The following is an 18,300-nucleotide window of genomic DNA, read 5'->3' as shown; positions in this document are numbered from 1 at the left end:
GGGGTAATTCTTCCCAATGACCTCAAGTGTAAGGAGCACTCTTCACACTGTCGTCACACTAATGTACCATGAGCTGTAGTTATTTCAAGGGTTCCCTGGTCGATAAGGTTAAGAAAGGCTGGTATAAAACAGATGTTATACTGTATGTTAAATGCATTTTAGACACACAGACTTTTTTTGTGGAATTCCATCGTACACCTAACTAGCCTTGAAACTGTCCGCTCTCCCTCCTAACACCTATTCTAACTAACCAGTGTAAGAAAGATGTATACACCTATTTCCAGGCTGCTTTGGTCACGTGATCTGGCTCCCCTGTGTCAGTTAGTGGTGGCTGCAGGGGAGAGGAGGAAGCGTCAATAACAGCTGGTAAAGCCTGGAGCGGTGACGTCACCCACTGGGTGCAATGGCCTACCCATTGGCGGCGGTCCCCCTTATCCCCAGCACGGATGGGCCGCTGAAGTACATGGGTGATATCACTGCTCCATGCTTTAAATGCCATTGTTGGAGCGCTCCCTCCTCTGCCCTGCAGCTGCTGCTGGCCAACACAGGCGAGCTGGATCATGTGAATGGATAAGGAATTAGGTTAAGTATATACATCTTTCTTACACAGCTTAGTTAGCATAGGTGTTAGGAGGGTGAGGAGAAAGTTTTAAGGCTAGTTAGATGTAAGCTGGAATTCCAATTTAAAGCTCATAAAGGAATGGAGATGATGCACAACAGCCCTATTTTTCTAACAAGTTATTTTAACTTGTAGAAGTTCATATCCTCCTTGAATTATATCAGGTTTTCAATTTTCAAAATTTCTAAATATAACTGTCCAACACTTAACACATCATCATTCGGGACCTTTCAAGTGTAATAAAAATGATGCCTAGCGGGCATAGCTGTGCACTGGTGGGATAGAAGAAACACCGACAGAACAGCATGTACCCATCAGGAGGAAATGTACAAAGGAAGGAGCCAAATAAGCTAAAATTGCTTCATCGTCTGCAGCCAAGATCCAGAAGAACCAGGCAAGTGCGAAGCAGAAAAATAAGAACATACTGACAGACCGTCCTGAAAGGATCACACTGAATAGAAGAAAAATCAAATGCTGTATAAAATCAAAATTGTGTAACATTTCCGAAGAGCGGTTTTTCAAAACACATGCCACTAGGGTTTGCACGTATACAGTTTTTTGACCGGCGAGTGGGAATCCTGATACTTGACGCTGATACCGAGTACTGATGGCTTTGTGGTATGGGCTCAAATCGCACTGCAAAGAACCAATTGGGACTTGAACAGGGAAAGCAGTGCGATTCCTGTCCAAATAACATGCGGTTTCCCACACTGCTCCTCTGTGAACCCAGGCTTGTCATAGTGACTTCAGCCTGAGTTCACACAGGAGCAGTGTGGGAAACTGCATGCGATTTGGACAGGAATCACACCGCATTTCTGTTCAAATCAATTGCTATTCTTTGCAGTGCAATTTGAGCCTATTAATTTTGTATGGGCTCAAATCGCACCGCAAAGTTATCACTTTTAGGTATCAGAAAATTTTCACAAGTACTTGTGCAAATTCTTGTGCCGTATATACACGGGTGGACTTTTCGACCGGACTGGTGCGACAGACCGAGTCCGGCGAACAATTCGACCGTGTGTGGGCTTCATCGGACTTTTTCAGTCGAAATTCTGACGGACTTTAGATTTGGAACATATTTCAAATCTTTACGTCGGAACTCCGCCGGACCCAGTTCCTATAGAGAAGTCAGCTCGTCTGTATGCTAGTCCGACGGACGAAAACCGACGCTAGGGCAGCTATTGGCTATCAACTTCCTTATTTTAGTCCGGTCGTACGTCATCACGTACGAATCCGTCGGACTTTGGTGTGATCGTGTGTAGCCAAGTCCTTTTGTTCGCTAAGTCCGTCGGACCAGTCCAGTCGAAAAGTCCGCTCGTGGGTACGCGTTCTTAGTATCGGCACCAATAGCCCTACCTGTCACCTATTAAATCTAGAGGTGCACCGGATGGAAAAGTTGGTGCCGAAACAGAAAATGACAGTTTTTACAAAAGATACATTTTTTTTTTAATATAATTGTATTATATTCGACTTTAATATCATGAATTTAAAATTAATATGAATTTATTGTGGGCCATTGTTGGCACCTTTAGCGCAAGAAAAGCTCAAGAAACATGCATCCCCTGAAAGTCTATGTATGTCTTCACACTGGTCCATTGTGGTGTTAAAAATTTTGCTTTTACTACATTTTTGGTCAGTTAAAACAAACACCCACTCACTCACCAAAAACACACCTCCCCATTGAAAACGCAGCAAGAACACACCCGTATTACATTTCTTTAAATGTGTTTTTTCAGTTAATTGCCCTATGAAAAACACACCATAAGCACAATGCTTTATTTATTTATGCTATGGGTAAGGCCCCTTTCACACGTGCGGATCCGTGTTGATTCGACCCGTGAACATCCGCTTGCTCAGCGAGGATGGCTCCGTTGATCCCTGCTGAGCCGGCGGATGACAGGGCGGTCCTTGAACACTGTGCAGGGACCGCCCTGTCAGATCTCCGCACTCCCCTATGGGGGATCCGATGAACACAGACAGTCTGTCCGTGTTCATCCGATCTGCTCTGCAGACGGATAGAAAAATAGGATTTTCCTCCGTCTGCAGAATCAGACAATAGCGGGGCCGGATGATATCGGCTGTCAGCGGATATTCATCCGCTGACAACTGCTATCCCATAGGGATGCATGTATGCCCGTATTTCATCCGAAAACGGATGGATGAAATACGGACATACGGTCCGCACGTGTGAAAGGGGCCTTAGGCCTTGGTACTACTACTGTATCCTGCTATGCAGCCAATAAAGAATTGTTCCAATAGAGGTTTTCGAGAAGCCGGCTTCATTGTATTGGACATTCCGGGTTGCCTATTATAATAAGATGTAAACTTTTTAAAACTGAAATAATGTGTGGACTGAAATCCAGCTCAGAAAAGGTAAACTTTTAGTGGGGGGAAAAAAAAAAAATTCCAATGCAATCAGAGGCAAAAGTACAGCCATGTCATTATCTCTCCAAAACAATAAACCCAAGTACTGTCCTATAGCGTTTAAAGGGGTTGTAAGGGTAATTTTTTTGGGGGGCAATATCTGATCTATATGCAATATAGATCATGAATCTAGATGTTATTTGTACAGAAATGATTTAGTTACCTGTTAGTTAATTCCACTTTATTGGCACTTCCTCCGTCCTCTGTATATTCTCCTCTACTCCCTGGTTTTTGAGCGCGCTCCCTGCATCTACGTCACAGCTTCAAAAGGAACTACAATTCCCTTGATACTTAGCGGCATGCGCATTGCCGCTTTTTCACCGTGAGAAAACGAGAACTAGCCTAGTTCTCATTTCTATTTCCGCCTTGCACAGACGCCAGACGCCTTCCAGTTAACACGCCCATTCCCGCCTCTCCAGCACGCCCATAGTCGGCGCTACAGCGTCTTAAACATGCCCTCGGCTCCCGAGCCTGTGAACACACACAGCGTCTCCACGCAAGGATGTAGTCTCAAGGGAGGGGACGAGCACGCATAGTAACCCCCATGGAAGAATGGTTCGGATGAGGGGGACAAGCTTACAGAGGAGGAACAGGAAGTTACCAAAAAGCATTTACAAGGGAAAACAAAGGAAAAGGTAAGTGAACCAACAGTACACTAGCTTAAAGGAACATATTTAGAAAATAAAAAACAAACCTTTAGTATCACTTTAAGCAATAATCCAGCAAGATCACATACTGGCCATATGCACTATACAGTATAGGCAAAGGTTTGGAGGCACCTGACCATCACACCTATATGAGCATGTTCATTCCATTCCCAAACCCCTTCCCTTTCGGGGAAGGCTTTCTGCAAAATTTTGGTGTGTGAGGGAACTTGCACCCATTCTGACAAAAGGGCATTTGTAGGGGCAGTTGGATGGGGAGACTTGACTCACATTTGGTGTTCCATTTTATATCAAAAAGGTACTCAATAGGTTCGAGGTACAGGCTCTGTGCAGGCCACTCATGTTCATACACAGGTTACTTGGCCTACAACTCATGGACCTAGTATTGTGTACCGTGTTGCAGCCATGCTGGAACAGAAAAGCGCATTTCCTAAAGTTGTTGGCACAAGGTTGGAAGCACACAATTGTCTAAAACGTCTATGTAAGATGTAGTATTAGAAGTATCCTTCACTGGAAACCCCTCAGTTTGAGAGGGTGGTCCACATACTTCTAGCCATATAGCGCAGAAGCCCTTGGCGACTCCCTAAAAATAAATGTGTAATGCAATGATTTGTAATGCAATACCCTTGGTCTTGTGAATCGTCCATCCCTACTGTACCATGTGCACAGAAAAAAAAAAAAACAAAAACAAAAAAAAACAAAACACAACAACAAAGTGGTAATAAACAGCACCAATTTTCCTTTTAAAAAATGCTACAAAGATAAGGCATAATGTGCTAGTATGCATCAAAGGAAGGGACGGCAGAGGTATACTGTCCCTTCAGAGCGCATGTGCCGATGACATCACCGGCTGCATGCAGTGTGAATGTCTCCTAAACGGTGCACGTTTAGAAGCTATTCATAGTACCTACGGGTAATCCTCATTATAGGCTTACCTGTAGGTACAAGTTTACAGAAAGGGTTTACTTCCACTTTAAGAAATAGGGAATATTAGGAATACATGAATTATGAACACGTCCCTAGCAGGAAAAGTGCATTAATAATAATAATAAACATTCTTAAAAAAATAACTACCATTCTGTCCTCACTTTAAAAATAAAATGACTTTATAACTGAAATAAACAGAAATATATTTATGGATGTAACTTTGAACACCCCCACAGGGCAGCTAAGGCAACTCGCCAGACAAAACGCTGAAACACATCCACACAAATCCTTAAATTAGGTGACAGTTCAGATCTAAATAACACTCAACAAACATTTTATTCGTTGAAAATAGCAGCCTGAGCCAGCGGTTCTAAGAAGGACAGGGCCAGGACGAAGAGAGATGGGATGAAATGGATGGCAGGAGACTGGAAAAACAAAACAACTTACCGTTGCTAACCATTCGTCTGGCAACTTCCCAGAGGACCAGTCCAAAAGCCCAAATATCCACTCTCTTGTAAGAGTCGAAACAGTCCACCTGGATGGTCTCATCTAAAACTTCTGGAGCCATGTACCGTTTCGTCCCCACCCGGGGGTTATTCCCAACATCCAGCTGATTGGTGGACTGCGAGTGTATCACGGCCAATCCTGAAACGGAAAGAAACATGGCAATAGATCAAAAATCTGCTTTAAGGATCTTTTTAGAGACAGTAGGGAGAATCCAATAAAGCAGCTGCGTCACTTTTGAGGCGTTAATCACTCTTGTTAATGTATTGCGCCAAATTCAAGAAGCATCTGCAACACTTTCGGTTCTGACAGAAGCTTATGCGACTAATTCAGGTAGTTCTAAAATGTGCCACTTTTACATTGTGTTTTTTTTACTTTTTAAAAATTCATTAAAGTGTATTTTTCCCCCCAAAAAATGTAGTTTAAAAAACCATTGCGTAAATACGGTGTGACATAAAAAAAAAAAAAAAAAAAAAAATTGCAACGAAAGCCATTTTATTCCCTAGGGCGTCTGCTAAAAATTCAAAATAAAATACCAACAGCAGACCATTAAGATCAACTCTTTTGGCATAGAGAGAGAGAGATACACTGGCGCAGAAAGATTTTGCCAAAGTGCCACGTGTGTGTTCTAAAAGTGGTGCAGCATGTGCAAAATTCAAGTGCAAGTTCTGGAGAAGAACATGAATTTGGCCCACTTTTAGAACGCACGTGAGACACTGTGGGTGGTAATATCTGTCTGCACCGGTCTTTATGAATTCTAGGCAAGAGGTTTAGGAGAACGCTCAGGTGTAGGCCTGCATCACCATTCCTGATCCAAGTGGAACTCCAGCCAAATCTATATATAGTTGTGCTCAAAACACTGTATACCCTGGCAGAAATTGGGAAATTTTGGCATTGACATTGTAACATATGACTGATCCTACCAAAAACTGCTTTTATTGAAGGATAGTGATCATATGAAGCCACTTATCACATAGTTGTTTGGCTCCTTTTTAAATCATAACTTACTCCACCGATGCGCCTGAGAAATGATCCGGCTGTGCTAGATAGTCTTTGGTCGCCCTTATGGCTTTGAAGGACCGGTCCAGGGTGGAAGTACCTTTTTTTTTTAAACTTTTGCGTTTAAAAAATTTAAAGAAGAGATTTTTGACCTCCGATCTCTCCATAAAAGAGGACCTGTTGTCCTTATTTCTATTACAAGGGATGTTTACATTCCTTGTAATAGGAATAAAAGTGATTTAAAAAAAAAAAAATAAAAAATTAAGAGACAAGTGTAAAAATAAAATAAATAAGAAAAAAAAAAAATGAAAGCGCCCCATCCATCCGTGCTCGTGCACAGAAGCGAATACATATGTATTAAACGGTAGAGCAAGAGTAATAATTCTAGTGCTAGACGAGCCTGTGCAATTTTAAAGCATGACATATTATGCATCTATTTACTCAGTGTAACATCATCTTTCACATTTTACAAAAAAAATTGGGGTATATATATTTTTTTTTTAATTCATTAAAGTGTATTTTTTTCCCCCCAAAAATGTAGTTAAAAAACCATTGCGCAAATACGGTGTGACATACAAAAAAAAAATTGCAGTGAAAGCCATTTTATTCCCTAGGGTGTCTGCTAAAAATATATATATAATGTTTGGGGGATATAAGTAATTTTTTAGCAAAAAAATACTGGTTTAAATTTGTAAACAAAGTGCCAGAAAAGGCCTAGTGATAAAATAAAGATTTTTTGGCATGTTCAGTCATATTTGCAATATTTATGCCAAATTTTCACATTTTCTACCTGGGGAATGCAAAGTTTTGAGCACAACTGTTTGTTTGCTGTTTTACCTGCCATTGTAATTCGAATTCTTTTCAGCCAGTCTGCCGCACTGCATGACCGAACGATCACTGAGCTACCTGCTTCCAGAATGACCACCTAGCTTACCAGTAAGAGGAGATGCTGGTAATACCCAATGGGATTGATTTAATAAAATTCAAGAGCGCAAAATCTTGTTCTGCTCTGCACAGAAACCATCAGCTTCCAGATTCTTTTGTCAAAGCTTAAAGTGATTGTAAAGGATTGTTTTTTATTTTAAACAACAAGCATATCATACTTGCCTCCACTATGCAGCTCGTTTTTCACAGAGTGGCCCCCAACATCCTCTTCTGGGGTCCCCTGGCGGCTCATGCGGCTCCTCCCCGCATCTGATACCCCCCTAGGAGAAGCGATCTCCTGAAGGGGTTACCTTGTGGGCGCACTCCCGAGTCCAGCATTTGCGGCCACAGACACGAATGCCGGACTCAGCCCTGCCCCCCCCCCCCCCAGTCATTGGATTTGATTGAAAGCAACGGGAGCCAATGGCTGCGCTGCTATCAATCTATCCAATCAAGAGCTGGGACCCTGTGGAGAGAGGGACAATGCGTCCCCACCGAGCAGATGAAGGGGCTCAGTTAAGTAAAATGAGGGGGCTGGGGGGCCGGTGATTGCCAGGTGTTTTTTCACCTTAATGCATAGGATGCATTAAAGTGAAAAAACACGAGGGTTTACAACCCCTTTAACTGAAAAAGTTGAAGTTAGAAGCTGATTGGCTACCATGCACAGCTGCACCAAGATTTTGCACTTTTTAGTCTTAGTAAACCAAACCAGTGAAATGGTCACCTAAAGTCGGAAATGTCACATAAGATGCAAAGCTCAACAAAAGAAGTGTGCCGCCTGGGATGTATAAATCACAAGATCGGCAGAACAAAATTACAATTTCTTTGGCAGGTGAAAACCGTAAACATATGTCTTTAGCCAACGAAAACTGTTAAAGCCTTATTCCAGGCCCAAAAATGAAATTGTTGCTGTGGAGCCCCTCTCACTGTAAGGGTTAAATGCTTATGTCCAGTGGGTTGCAGAAGAGGCTGCTATACTTACCTGACTTCCTGCCCCAGCATTCTCACCTCCCTGAAGCTCCGGTCTGTGGGTGGAGCCCAGGCGTTATGCACAGTGTGGGGCTATTAACCCTTTATTGTATGAGGCGGGGGGGGGCAAGCTGGGAGCAGCTTACAATGGAGCAATTGCACAGATCAACACAGCCTGCTGGGAAGGTGGGGGTCAGGTAAGTAATACAGCCTCATCTGCAACCTGCTAGACTTCATTTAATCCCTGTAGTGGAGATTTAGGCTTTAAAAGACAACTCATCCAAACCACTAAATATACATTTAAAATAATTACACTGCAAATGTTTTACTAGCCAAAAGGATTTGTAACCCAATGCACACAAGTCTTGTGATCTGTCTACACAATCCTCAACGAATGTTTGCACCATAGGTGGGATATTTACATCAGCAGTGCAGGATGGGGCATCATCACACCCCAGTCCCTGAAATTCACTCCATTTAAATGATCTCCTATGTAATGTAACCCGTTGCATTCAAACTACAGTGTAATCTGCTGTAACAAAATAACAGTAAAAATTATGATTATAAACAGTAAAAATTATGACAGCACAATGAATATTACTACCCAATCACAAAACTGTTCTGATACTTTAGTTGTAATGTAAAACACAAGTTTGAGCAAATGTAACCTGATTCTTTAGTAAAAAATCAGAGTACGGGACGATAAAGGCTGCCATCTTCTGGACATCACCGGAATGAAAACCATTAGACAAGTGCTCAATGTTCAAAGCCATTGGATTATTATTATACAGGGTTTATATAGAGCCAACAGTTTGTGCAGCACTTTACAACGTTAAGGCAAACAGTACAGTTACAATACAATTCAATATTGGAGGAATCAGAGGGCCCTGATCATTAGCAGCTGTACGCATTTGCCCAATGTAAGCTCTAAGTAATAAAGACAAATACGTCAGACTTCATTTCTCCTTGCAGTGTAGGCTATATTACCGGCCTGGTTACTGTGCATCACCAAGTCTAATAAACCACTGTGCTATAGTAAAATGCCTGCTTAACAGCAACTATATTCATCAAATCAAAACTATCAAATCATTCTCCGCATCCATTACCTTTTGTAACACCACCCCCTCCCTTTAGAATGTAAGCTCTATGTGCAGGGCCCTCCTGTCCTTCTGTATTGTATTGTAATTGTGCTGTCCCCCCTCTACATTGTAAAGCGCTACGTAAACTGTTGGCGCTATATAAATCATGAATAATAATATTCAAATTCTGGCATTGAACTGGTTGTGCCACGTCAATGCTGGCATCTTATGGTACCAGCACATCTTCTCATTGTCCATTCATAGCACCCCAAAAGCCTTGGCTCTCTAATATGCAAACAGCAACTTTGAGGAAGTCGGTGCTTGTCCCCATTCCTTCTTGTTACTCACTAAGGGCCACATATGCCAAATCCGGCCTGCCAGGCCTTGTCATGTGGCCCTCGCACACAGTTCTGCAGCTTGAACGTGGCAGAGCGCCATTCGGTCACCTCCAGCTCTCACCATCCATGCCCGCTCCCCACTGTCTCTTGCAAAACACAGAAGCCTTCTGTGTTTACAAGGGACAGCTTTGCTCTCAGCGGCTCCCAGGAACGAACAGATCCCTGCATGCGCTCACGGCAAGGACAGATCTCAAGAATCTGGAAAAGAAAGCGATCTCCCTGCAAGGCGTGATAGAGCAGTCTACGCAGGGAGGTACTAGAGCTGGGCTAGACATGCGAGGAAGCTTTGGGGGTAGAGGTAGCACTCTGTACATGGCACACGCCAGATCCCTGCACTCTGTACATGGCACACGCCAGATCCCTGCACTCTGTACCTGGCACTGTCTGTGCAGCCGATGCATCCCAATAGACATAAATTGGTTTGCCTGCATGAGGGGGACAGCCCTTTGCACGGGTGTATTCATAGGTACAGTGAGGGGGGAAAAAAGGATTTGATCCCCTGCTTATTTTGTATGTTTGCCCACTGACAAAAATGATCAGTCTATAATTTTAATGGTAGGTTTTAACAGCAAGAGATAAAAAAAAAAAAAAAAAAACCCATGAAAAACGCATTTCAAAAAAGTTATAAATTGATTTGCATTTTAATGAGTGAAATAAGTATTTGATCCCCTATTAATCTGCAAGATTTCTGGCTCCCAGGTGTCTTCTATACAGGTAACGAGCTGAGATTAGGAGCACTCTCTTAAAGGGAGTGCTCCTAATCTCAGCTCGTTACCTCTATAAAAGACACCTCGCCATAGAAGCAATCAGATTCCAATCTCTCCACCATGGCCAAGACTAAAGAGCTGTCCAAGGATGTCCGGGACAAGATTGTAGGCCTACACAAGGCTGGAATGGGCTACAAGACCATCGCCAAGCAACTTGGTGAGAGGGTGACAACAGTTGTTGCGATTATTCGCAAACGAAAAAGACACAAAATAACTGTCAATCTTCCTCGGTCTGGGGCTCCATGCAAGTTCTCACCTCGTGGAGTTAGAATGATCATGAGAACGGTGAGGAATCAGCCCAAAACTACACAGGAGAATCTTGTCAATGATCTCAAGTCAGCTGGGACCATAGTCACCAAGAAAACAATTGGTAACACATTACGCCATGAAGGACTGAAATCCTGCAGTGCCCGCAAGGTCCCCCTGCTCAAGCAAGCACATGTACAGGCCTGTCTGAAATTTGCTAATGGATATCTGAATTATTCAGAGGAGAACTGGGTGAAAGTGTTGTGGTCAGATGAGACCAAAATCAAACTCTTTGGCATCAACTCAACTTGCCGTGTTTGGAGGAGGAGGAATTCTGCCTATGACCCCAAGAACACCATCGCCACCACCAAACAGAGGTGGAAACATTATGCTTTGGGGTGTTTTTCTGATAATTGGACAGGACAGCTTCACCGCATCAAAAAGGGACGATGGACGGCACAATATACCCTCAAATCTTCCCTCAGCTAGGGCATTGAAAACGGGATTATCTGTGTGCGTGTCACCGGCGCAAAAACAAACCTTATTTCCTCAAACAATATTACATACTAAATGTTGGGGATGCTGCATTCAAAAAAAGACCCTTCACTTAGATGGGTAAGAAATACTAGTTGGTGTATGTGAATGCGCTACTCCCTTAATATCTCAAATACACAAGTGAAAGCTACCATCACCTGTAATGCTTATCAGCTACCCATCACAAATATTTCATGTGTATAAGTTTAAAATTTTAGATCAATAAATCATACATATACATATAACAAAAAGTCCTTCAGATATGTTGCAAAATCTTGTAACCATTAAAGTGACTGACGTGCTCCTATATTGCTTCAGTGTTCATATGTGACTGAGTGGGACCCTCCACCATTCAGATTGGCCACTCACCAGATACTTCACTAGGGGTACGCCTTTGGTTCATTCAGGGATAACCACTCCACCCAGGTACCACTTCTCACCGGTTAAAAACTTGTGTTCTAATGCTCCTCATAGGAAAGCATAGGGACAAAAGGCGATCATAGCGCAATATGTTTGAACCATTTATTTAAAAAATTCCAAAGGTTAAAATCACTCACATTTAAAAGTGCCCTCGAGCCGGCACGAAGCTTATCCAGCAGTTACGGACGAGTGGCTATTAGCATGGTTCGCCTCATGTGCAGGAGGGATTCTCCCAGCAGCCTCTACGCGTTTCGCATCATCAAATGCATCATCAGGAAGCTTCCTGATGACGCATTTGATGATGCGAAACGCGTAGAGGCTGCTGGGAGAATTTTATGCATCACGTGACTGGACGAAAACGGAAACGAGGCTTGGAGCGCAAGCCGAGCGTGGAGGCCGCACATTAACACCAGGCGAACCATGCTAATAGCCACTCGTCCGTAACTGCTGGATAAGCTTCGTGCCGGCTCGAGGGCACTTTTAAATGTGAGTGATTTTAACCTTTGGAATTTTTTAAATAAATGGTTCAAACATATTGCGCTATGATCGCCTTTTGTCCCTATGCTTTCCTGTGAGGAGCATTAGAACACAAGTTTTTAACCGGTGAGAAGTGGTACCTGGGTGGAGTGGTTATCCCTGAATGAACCAAAGGCGTACCCCTAGTGAAGTATCTGGTGAGTGGCCAATCTGAATGGTGGAGGGTCCCACTCAGTCACATATGAACACTGAAGCAATATAGGAGCACGTCAGTCACTTTAATGGTTACAAGATTTTGCAACATATCTGAAGGACTTTTTGTTATATGTATATGTATGATTTATTGATCTAAAATTTTAAACTTATACACATGAAATATTTGTGATGGGTAGCTGATAAGCATTACAGGTGATGGTAGCTTTCACTTGTGTATTTGAGATATTAAGGGAGTAGCACATTCACATACACCAACTACCATTGAAAACGGGTCCTGGATGGGTATTCCAGCAAGACAATGATCAAAAACACACATCCAAGGCAACAAAGGAGTGGCTCAAAAAGCACATTAAGGTCCTGGAGTGGCCTAGCCACTCTCCAGACCTTAATCGCATAGAAAATATGTGGAGAGAACTAAAGGTTCGAGTTATCAAACGTCAGCCTTGAAACCTTAATGACTTGGAGAGGATCTGCAAAGAGGAGTGGGACAAAATCCCTCCTGAGATGTGTGTAAACCTGGTGGCCAACTACAAGAAACGTCTGACCTCTGATTGCCAACAAGGGTTTTGCCACCAAGTCATGTTTTGCGAAGGGGTCAAATACTTATTTCACTCATTAAAATGCAAAACAATTTATAACTTTTTTGAAATGCGGTTTTCTGGATTTTTGTTGTTGCTTTTTTCTGTTTCTCGCTGTTAAAATAAACCTACCATTAAAATTATAGACTGATCATTTCTTTGTCAGTGGGCAAATGTACAAAATCAGCAGAGGATCAAATACTTTTTTTCCTCACTGTACATCCATGTGAATGAGGGCTAATGGAGTGGCTTAAGGCTTGGTTGACATTTGTTAATTTCAATGGGCTATCCTACTCCTTTTTTTTTGGAATTGCGCTGCACTGAACGCATTTTGCTGATGTGTGGGATGCCACCAAGAATGAAGGCCACCCCCCCTTCACCCACACCTCTAGTATAGAGCAGCGCGTTTCTCTGGTCTGTCGAGAACACACATGAACTTCTGCGCAATCCCAATATGCTACAATGTGAACCTAGCCTCAGGGTACTGGTGGCTTAGCTAGAAGGAAGCCTGGGGGGGGGGGGGCAAGGAATAAAGTATTTATACAGTTGATTTTTATGTTTCCCATGGACAAAACATTTCACTCTTTCAGTACAGGTGGAACCACACTGCATTGCAAGGGTCATTAGTTATGTTTCCTGGAGTCCAGCTTTAATTTTTTTCTGGGCAACATGGATTAAACTAACTGTTCCCTCTTTGTCATGAACTACTTTGTCGTGTCCTCCTTTCCCTTCCAAACGTCTCAGCCTTGTTTGCTCTTGAACAAGGGCACATCACCATGAGGTAACGTTGGCTTTTTACATAATTCTGTAATGACAGGTCTGCTTTAATAAACCCCAATGATTGAAATAAACCCATGTTTGCGAATTTGGTTTGACCTGGGAAAAAAAAAAAAAAAGGATTACCTAGATCTGCTATACAGCACTGGCCATTCTTCTTCACAAGAACGTTCTTGCTCTTCAAATCTCGGTGAGCAATGGCTGGCTTTCCCTGTGTGCCGAATATCTCTACGTGTAGATGTGCCAGTCCGCTGGCGATGGACAAGACGACGCGGAGGCACATCACAGTGTCCAAGGTCGTCACTTGCAAGTAATCATAGAGAGATCCCATTTCATGATAGTGAGTAATCAGCCACAGCTGAGTGCTGGAGTTTCTGGAAGTCATGTCCGAGGCGATAAAACCTTCACAGACAAAAAGGAGAGACACATGAGGGACAATCAATTTTAATACAGCAGACAGCTGAATGAGAGAGTCAATGGGGCAGATTCTGCAAGCCACAAACCAGCAGAAAGCCACTTTCAGTAGCCTTAGATGCCAATTTGTGTCATAGATTGTAGCTGTGTCCAGCTTAGCTTGCCAGACAAACCTGTTAAGCCCAAACAAGAACAAATCCAACTAATTAAAAGTGCAAATCTCATGTAATGAAGACAGATGTGCCTCATATAAATAAATATTTTAACCACTTGACCCCGAAAGATTTACCCCCCTTCATGACCAGGCTATTTTTTGTGGCAAGACACTGCGTTACTTTGACAGTTGGGCAGTCATGCAATGCTGTACCCAAATAAAATTTATGTAATTTTTTTCCCCACAAATAGAGCTTTCTTTTGGTCAAATTTGAACATCTGTGTTTTTAATTTTTGCACTATAAAGAAAGACTGACAATTTTGGAAGAAAATTTTATATATATATATATATATATATATATATATATATATATATATATATATATATACACACACACATATATATATATATATAAAAAATATGGTATATACACACAATTGCAACAAAAGTCATATTGTAATTGAATGTTACTAAAAATTACCTTTCTTTTTCAATTTGCAGCTCCTGTAATTTTCTGTAAAATTCAATGCAATATGGCTACCTGGAGGCCTTCTGTACACAGTTGGTGTACGGAACTTCCCCCAAAAATGTAATTTCCTGCTTGTACAATTGGCTCATTGATTTTCCCAGAATTCTGCACTAAGATACAAGTAAAATTTTAGGCATCCTCTGCAAAAGGAATTATATTTTCGGTGATATGCTCCTTGAGGGTTAATTACTTTTAAAGGAATGCAGACACAGCAGCTTTTCTCATTAGTGCATTACCTGATTAGAATGAACACAGACACTCCTCCCATTCAGGAATCTGCCATCCAATGACACAGCTGAATATACAGTTTTGAGTAAGAACAGAAACAGATAGGAATCTGCTACAGACTGCCAAGTTTGCAAAAAATCCTTGCAATGTACATAGATCACCCAGAGGGGATTGATTTTTCTCAGGAAAAGTGGAGCTACTCTAATATAGCTTGATTACAGACCTGCCCACAGCCTGTTAACTACAGAATTAAGATCCATTACTTCATTAGACTGCCCTGTGCAGTGTAGTAGAGCCTGGATGCTGAGTATTTTCTAAGGCTCAGTTTTGCCTTCCTATACAGGCAGGGATCTCCAAACTACGGCCCTCCAGCTGTTGCGGAACTACACATCCCATGATAAATTGTAAGACTCTGACATTCACAGACATGACTTGTCATGTTGGGAATTGTAGTTCCTGAACAACTGAAGGGCCATAGTTTGGAGACCCCTGCTATAGACCAGCCTATCTCAACCAGGAAACACTAGGACTCCTCCAGAGTGGCTAGGGGTTTCCTAAAGCAGTTCTTTACTCTTGCTTTGGGGACACCCGAGAGAAGGGAGGGGCCAGAAGAACCGGCAAGGGACCCAAGAAAAGGAGGATCTGGGCCGCTTTGTGCAAAACCATTACACAGAGCAGGTAAGTATAACATGTTTATAAAATAAATTACATACATAAATAAAATAAAGCTTTACAATCATTTCAAGTTCCTATATAATTGTGGTGGCTCCATTCGTTTTCTTTTTTAGTTTTTTTCCACCTAATGATCCAGCCATTAACATCCCTCCACCCTTAGCGTGTCTCCACTCTGGATGGAGACAAACATGCTATTGGGCTGCTCCGATTTTGCTCCAGCTAACCGTTTTTACGCAGTTACCTCAACTGTTTTGTTACTTTTGGGATAAAGGTTTTACATAAATAAAAGCTGATCATTGTAAGTATCCCTGTTAGTGGTAAATAGTTTGTACCAACCCTCCAACAGCCACTTTTGCTGGATAGCCTGACATATTGAAAGTGCTTGTAAGCTGGCAAGCTTTCCTGACACCAAAAGAAAACAAGGTGACAGGGGAGGGACCTCTAGCAGATTGGCAGCCTCAGCTCTGTTCCCTCCAATCAGCTCTCGGCATTCTCCTCACCGAGCTCTGCAGAGTGCAACTTCAGCTCTCTGCCCCTTTTTTTCTGAACTCTCAGACAAGCTTAAAGTGTACGTTCACCTTTACAGAAAAATCTGTAAGGTGACTCTTACACAAGACGCCACCTCGCCCCCACCCCCCTCCCCCCCCAGTCCCGCTGACCTGCATGGCGCCAATCGCCCATTCTGAGCCCCAGTATAGCCGCCTCGCGGCGCTTAGAAATCCTCTCAGCTTTCTCTCTTGTTCCCCGCTGAGAGGACGTGCTACGCGGAGCTTGACTGGTCCACACCGCACATGTGACAGCACCGACCAATTAGAATGCTCCTAAACATACCTCCTGATGGGTTAAGTTTAGGAGGAGATTACTCTAAGCCCCGAAGCCGTGAAACGGCTAAACCGGGGCTCAGAACGGCAGATTGCACCATGCAGGTCAGCGGGATGGGGGGGGTCTGGGGTGGTGGGCAGCAAGGTGGGGGTCCTGTGCAAGTTCACCTTACAGATTTTGCTGTAAAAGGTGAACTTACCCTTTAAAAATTCAGCACTTTGAAAGCATGTAGAGGGGGGGTGGCTGCAGATAGACAGGTACAACTTATGTAGGTGGATTTGTTTCATCTCTGTTTCATCTGAGGCCAGTCACTTTACTGGGTATATGTAAGGGTTTACAACCACTTTACCTTTAAGGATTGCACAAGTAGAAGCACCCTGTGACTTCACATAACCATCAAAAAAACATAAGTATATAGTGAAATCATAAAAAATAGTTGCAGGGGCAAGATGGGTGTGGGTGAAAGCTGGATTTGTGCTTTAGGTGGACTTAACCTAATACCTTCTGCCGTCTATCAAGCCTCCTGTTTTGTCTGTTGGAATGACCAATAAGAAGGCTTGGATGAGAAATTTGCATACAACTTATAATACCACCATCTCTGCATCTACTGTATCCTTGACATGTATTTCTCATTACAAGGTAACCTTTGCTTTGTACAAGTCAAGTTTGAAATTAAAGTTCTTTAAAGTGACAAATTTTGTTCAGCAAGACCAACGAAAAGAGAAAATGAGACAGTGGTGTCCTACTTCCCTAATATGGGGGGTCAAGTGTGGCCATGACATCACCAAAGGGCTACACACAGCTTTTAGTGAATGTAATACAGAAAGTCGGAAAACATGCAACAGGGGATGGTGAGAGACTATGGACATGCTACTAGATATGGGCAGATTCCGAACATGCTATAGATAGTGATCAGAAACTGAACATGCCTAGTAGTTGTCGGAGACTGGGGACATTGCTTAATCACTTTTGGACTGCCCCATGCACATATAAGGCAACTAGACGACTGCTCTGCGATCGCCCCCATTTGGGCTGTGAATGGGTACAATTCAAGCCAATCAGCCGGTCCTGGCCAATGCTTTACAGCCAGGACCTGCTGATCAGCTTAACGAATCACAGCACAGAGCCCTGTGTTTAACACAGGGCTCTGTACACAGAGCAAAAATGTGGCTGTTTTTTTCAGGGAGAAAAATTAGCACATATAGCACAGATTACACTTGTTAGACACACAGTTAACCCCTTGAACGCCCTTGGATTTTAACCTCTTCCCAGCCAGTGTCATTAGTACAATGACAGTGTATAGTACTAGCACTAATCACTGTATTGTTGTCACTGTCAGGTTGCCACCCCCCCAATCATAGTCCCACTATAAAATTAGTTGATCACTGCCATTAGTATAATCATAAAAAAAAATCCCTGTATATAGCCCAGCATTTGTAGATGCAATAACTTTCATGCAAACCAATCAATATAAACTTACTGGGATTTTTTTTTTTAACCAAAGACATGTAAAATAATACATTTATAAAGAAATTCGATTTTTTTAAATTTACTTATTGGATATTTTATACTTACCTGCTCTGTGCAATGGTTTTTCACATTGCAGCCCCGGTCCTCCACTTCTTGGGTCCCTCACCGGTGCTCCTCCCCTTGCCGAGCGCACCCTACAGCTGCTTGCTATAGGGCAGGGGTAGGCAACCATAAAAAGGTGGAGATCTACCTAAAAATGGGAGGAGTCAAAGATCACCGGGCACAGTGTAGTTTCCTGCAGGAAAGCTGCAGGTACGGTGTACTCCACCTGTGGTGTGGGTAAACTGCAGCGTATCAGTGTGAAAGCAGCCCTATACTATAATGCCCAGTGTATTGCTTCACACTGACCTGAGGATCTTTCCTGCTGCTGGCACCACTCTGGAGACCGCTAGACGGGATAAGAGGTGAAGTGCAGTTGGTATCAC

General features: G+C 42.8%; 1 protein-coding gene across 2 annotated transcripts in view; it reads right to left on the bottom strand.

Moving 5' to 3' along the window:
- The window catches only part of ACVR1 (activin A receptor type 1), a 145,231-nt gene that overhangs the window by 6,551 nt on the left and 120,380 nt on the right, over positions 1–18,300 (bottom strand). For both annotated transcript variants that reach the window (XM_073634122.1, XM_073634123.1), the window contains exons 7-8: positions 13,650–13,925; positions 5,083–5,280 (exon numbers count right to left, since the gene is read on the bottom strand). In XM_073634122.1, the coding sequence (XP_073490223.1) occupies positions 5,083–5,280; positions 13,650–13,925 (474 nt within the window). The remainder of the gene's footprint in view (positions 1–5,082; positions 5,281–13,649; positions 13,926–18,300) is intronic.

The sequence above is a fragment of the Aquarana catesbeiana genome, linkage group LG06, assembly GCF_042186555.1.
Source record: "Aquarana catesbeiana isolate 2022-GZ linkage group LG06, ASM4218655v1, whole genome shotgun sequence".
NCBI classification, from domain to species: Eukaryota; Metazoa; Chordata; class Amphibia; order Anura; family Ranidae; genus Aquarana; species Aquarana catesbeiana.
This window is presented reverse-complemented; position numbering and strand designations above follow the sequence as displayed.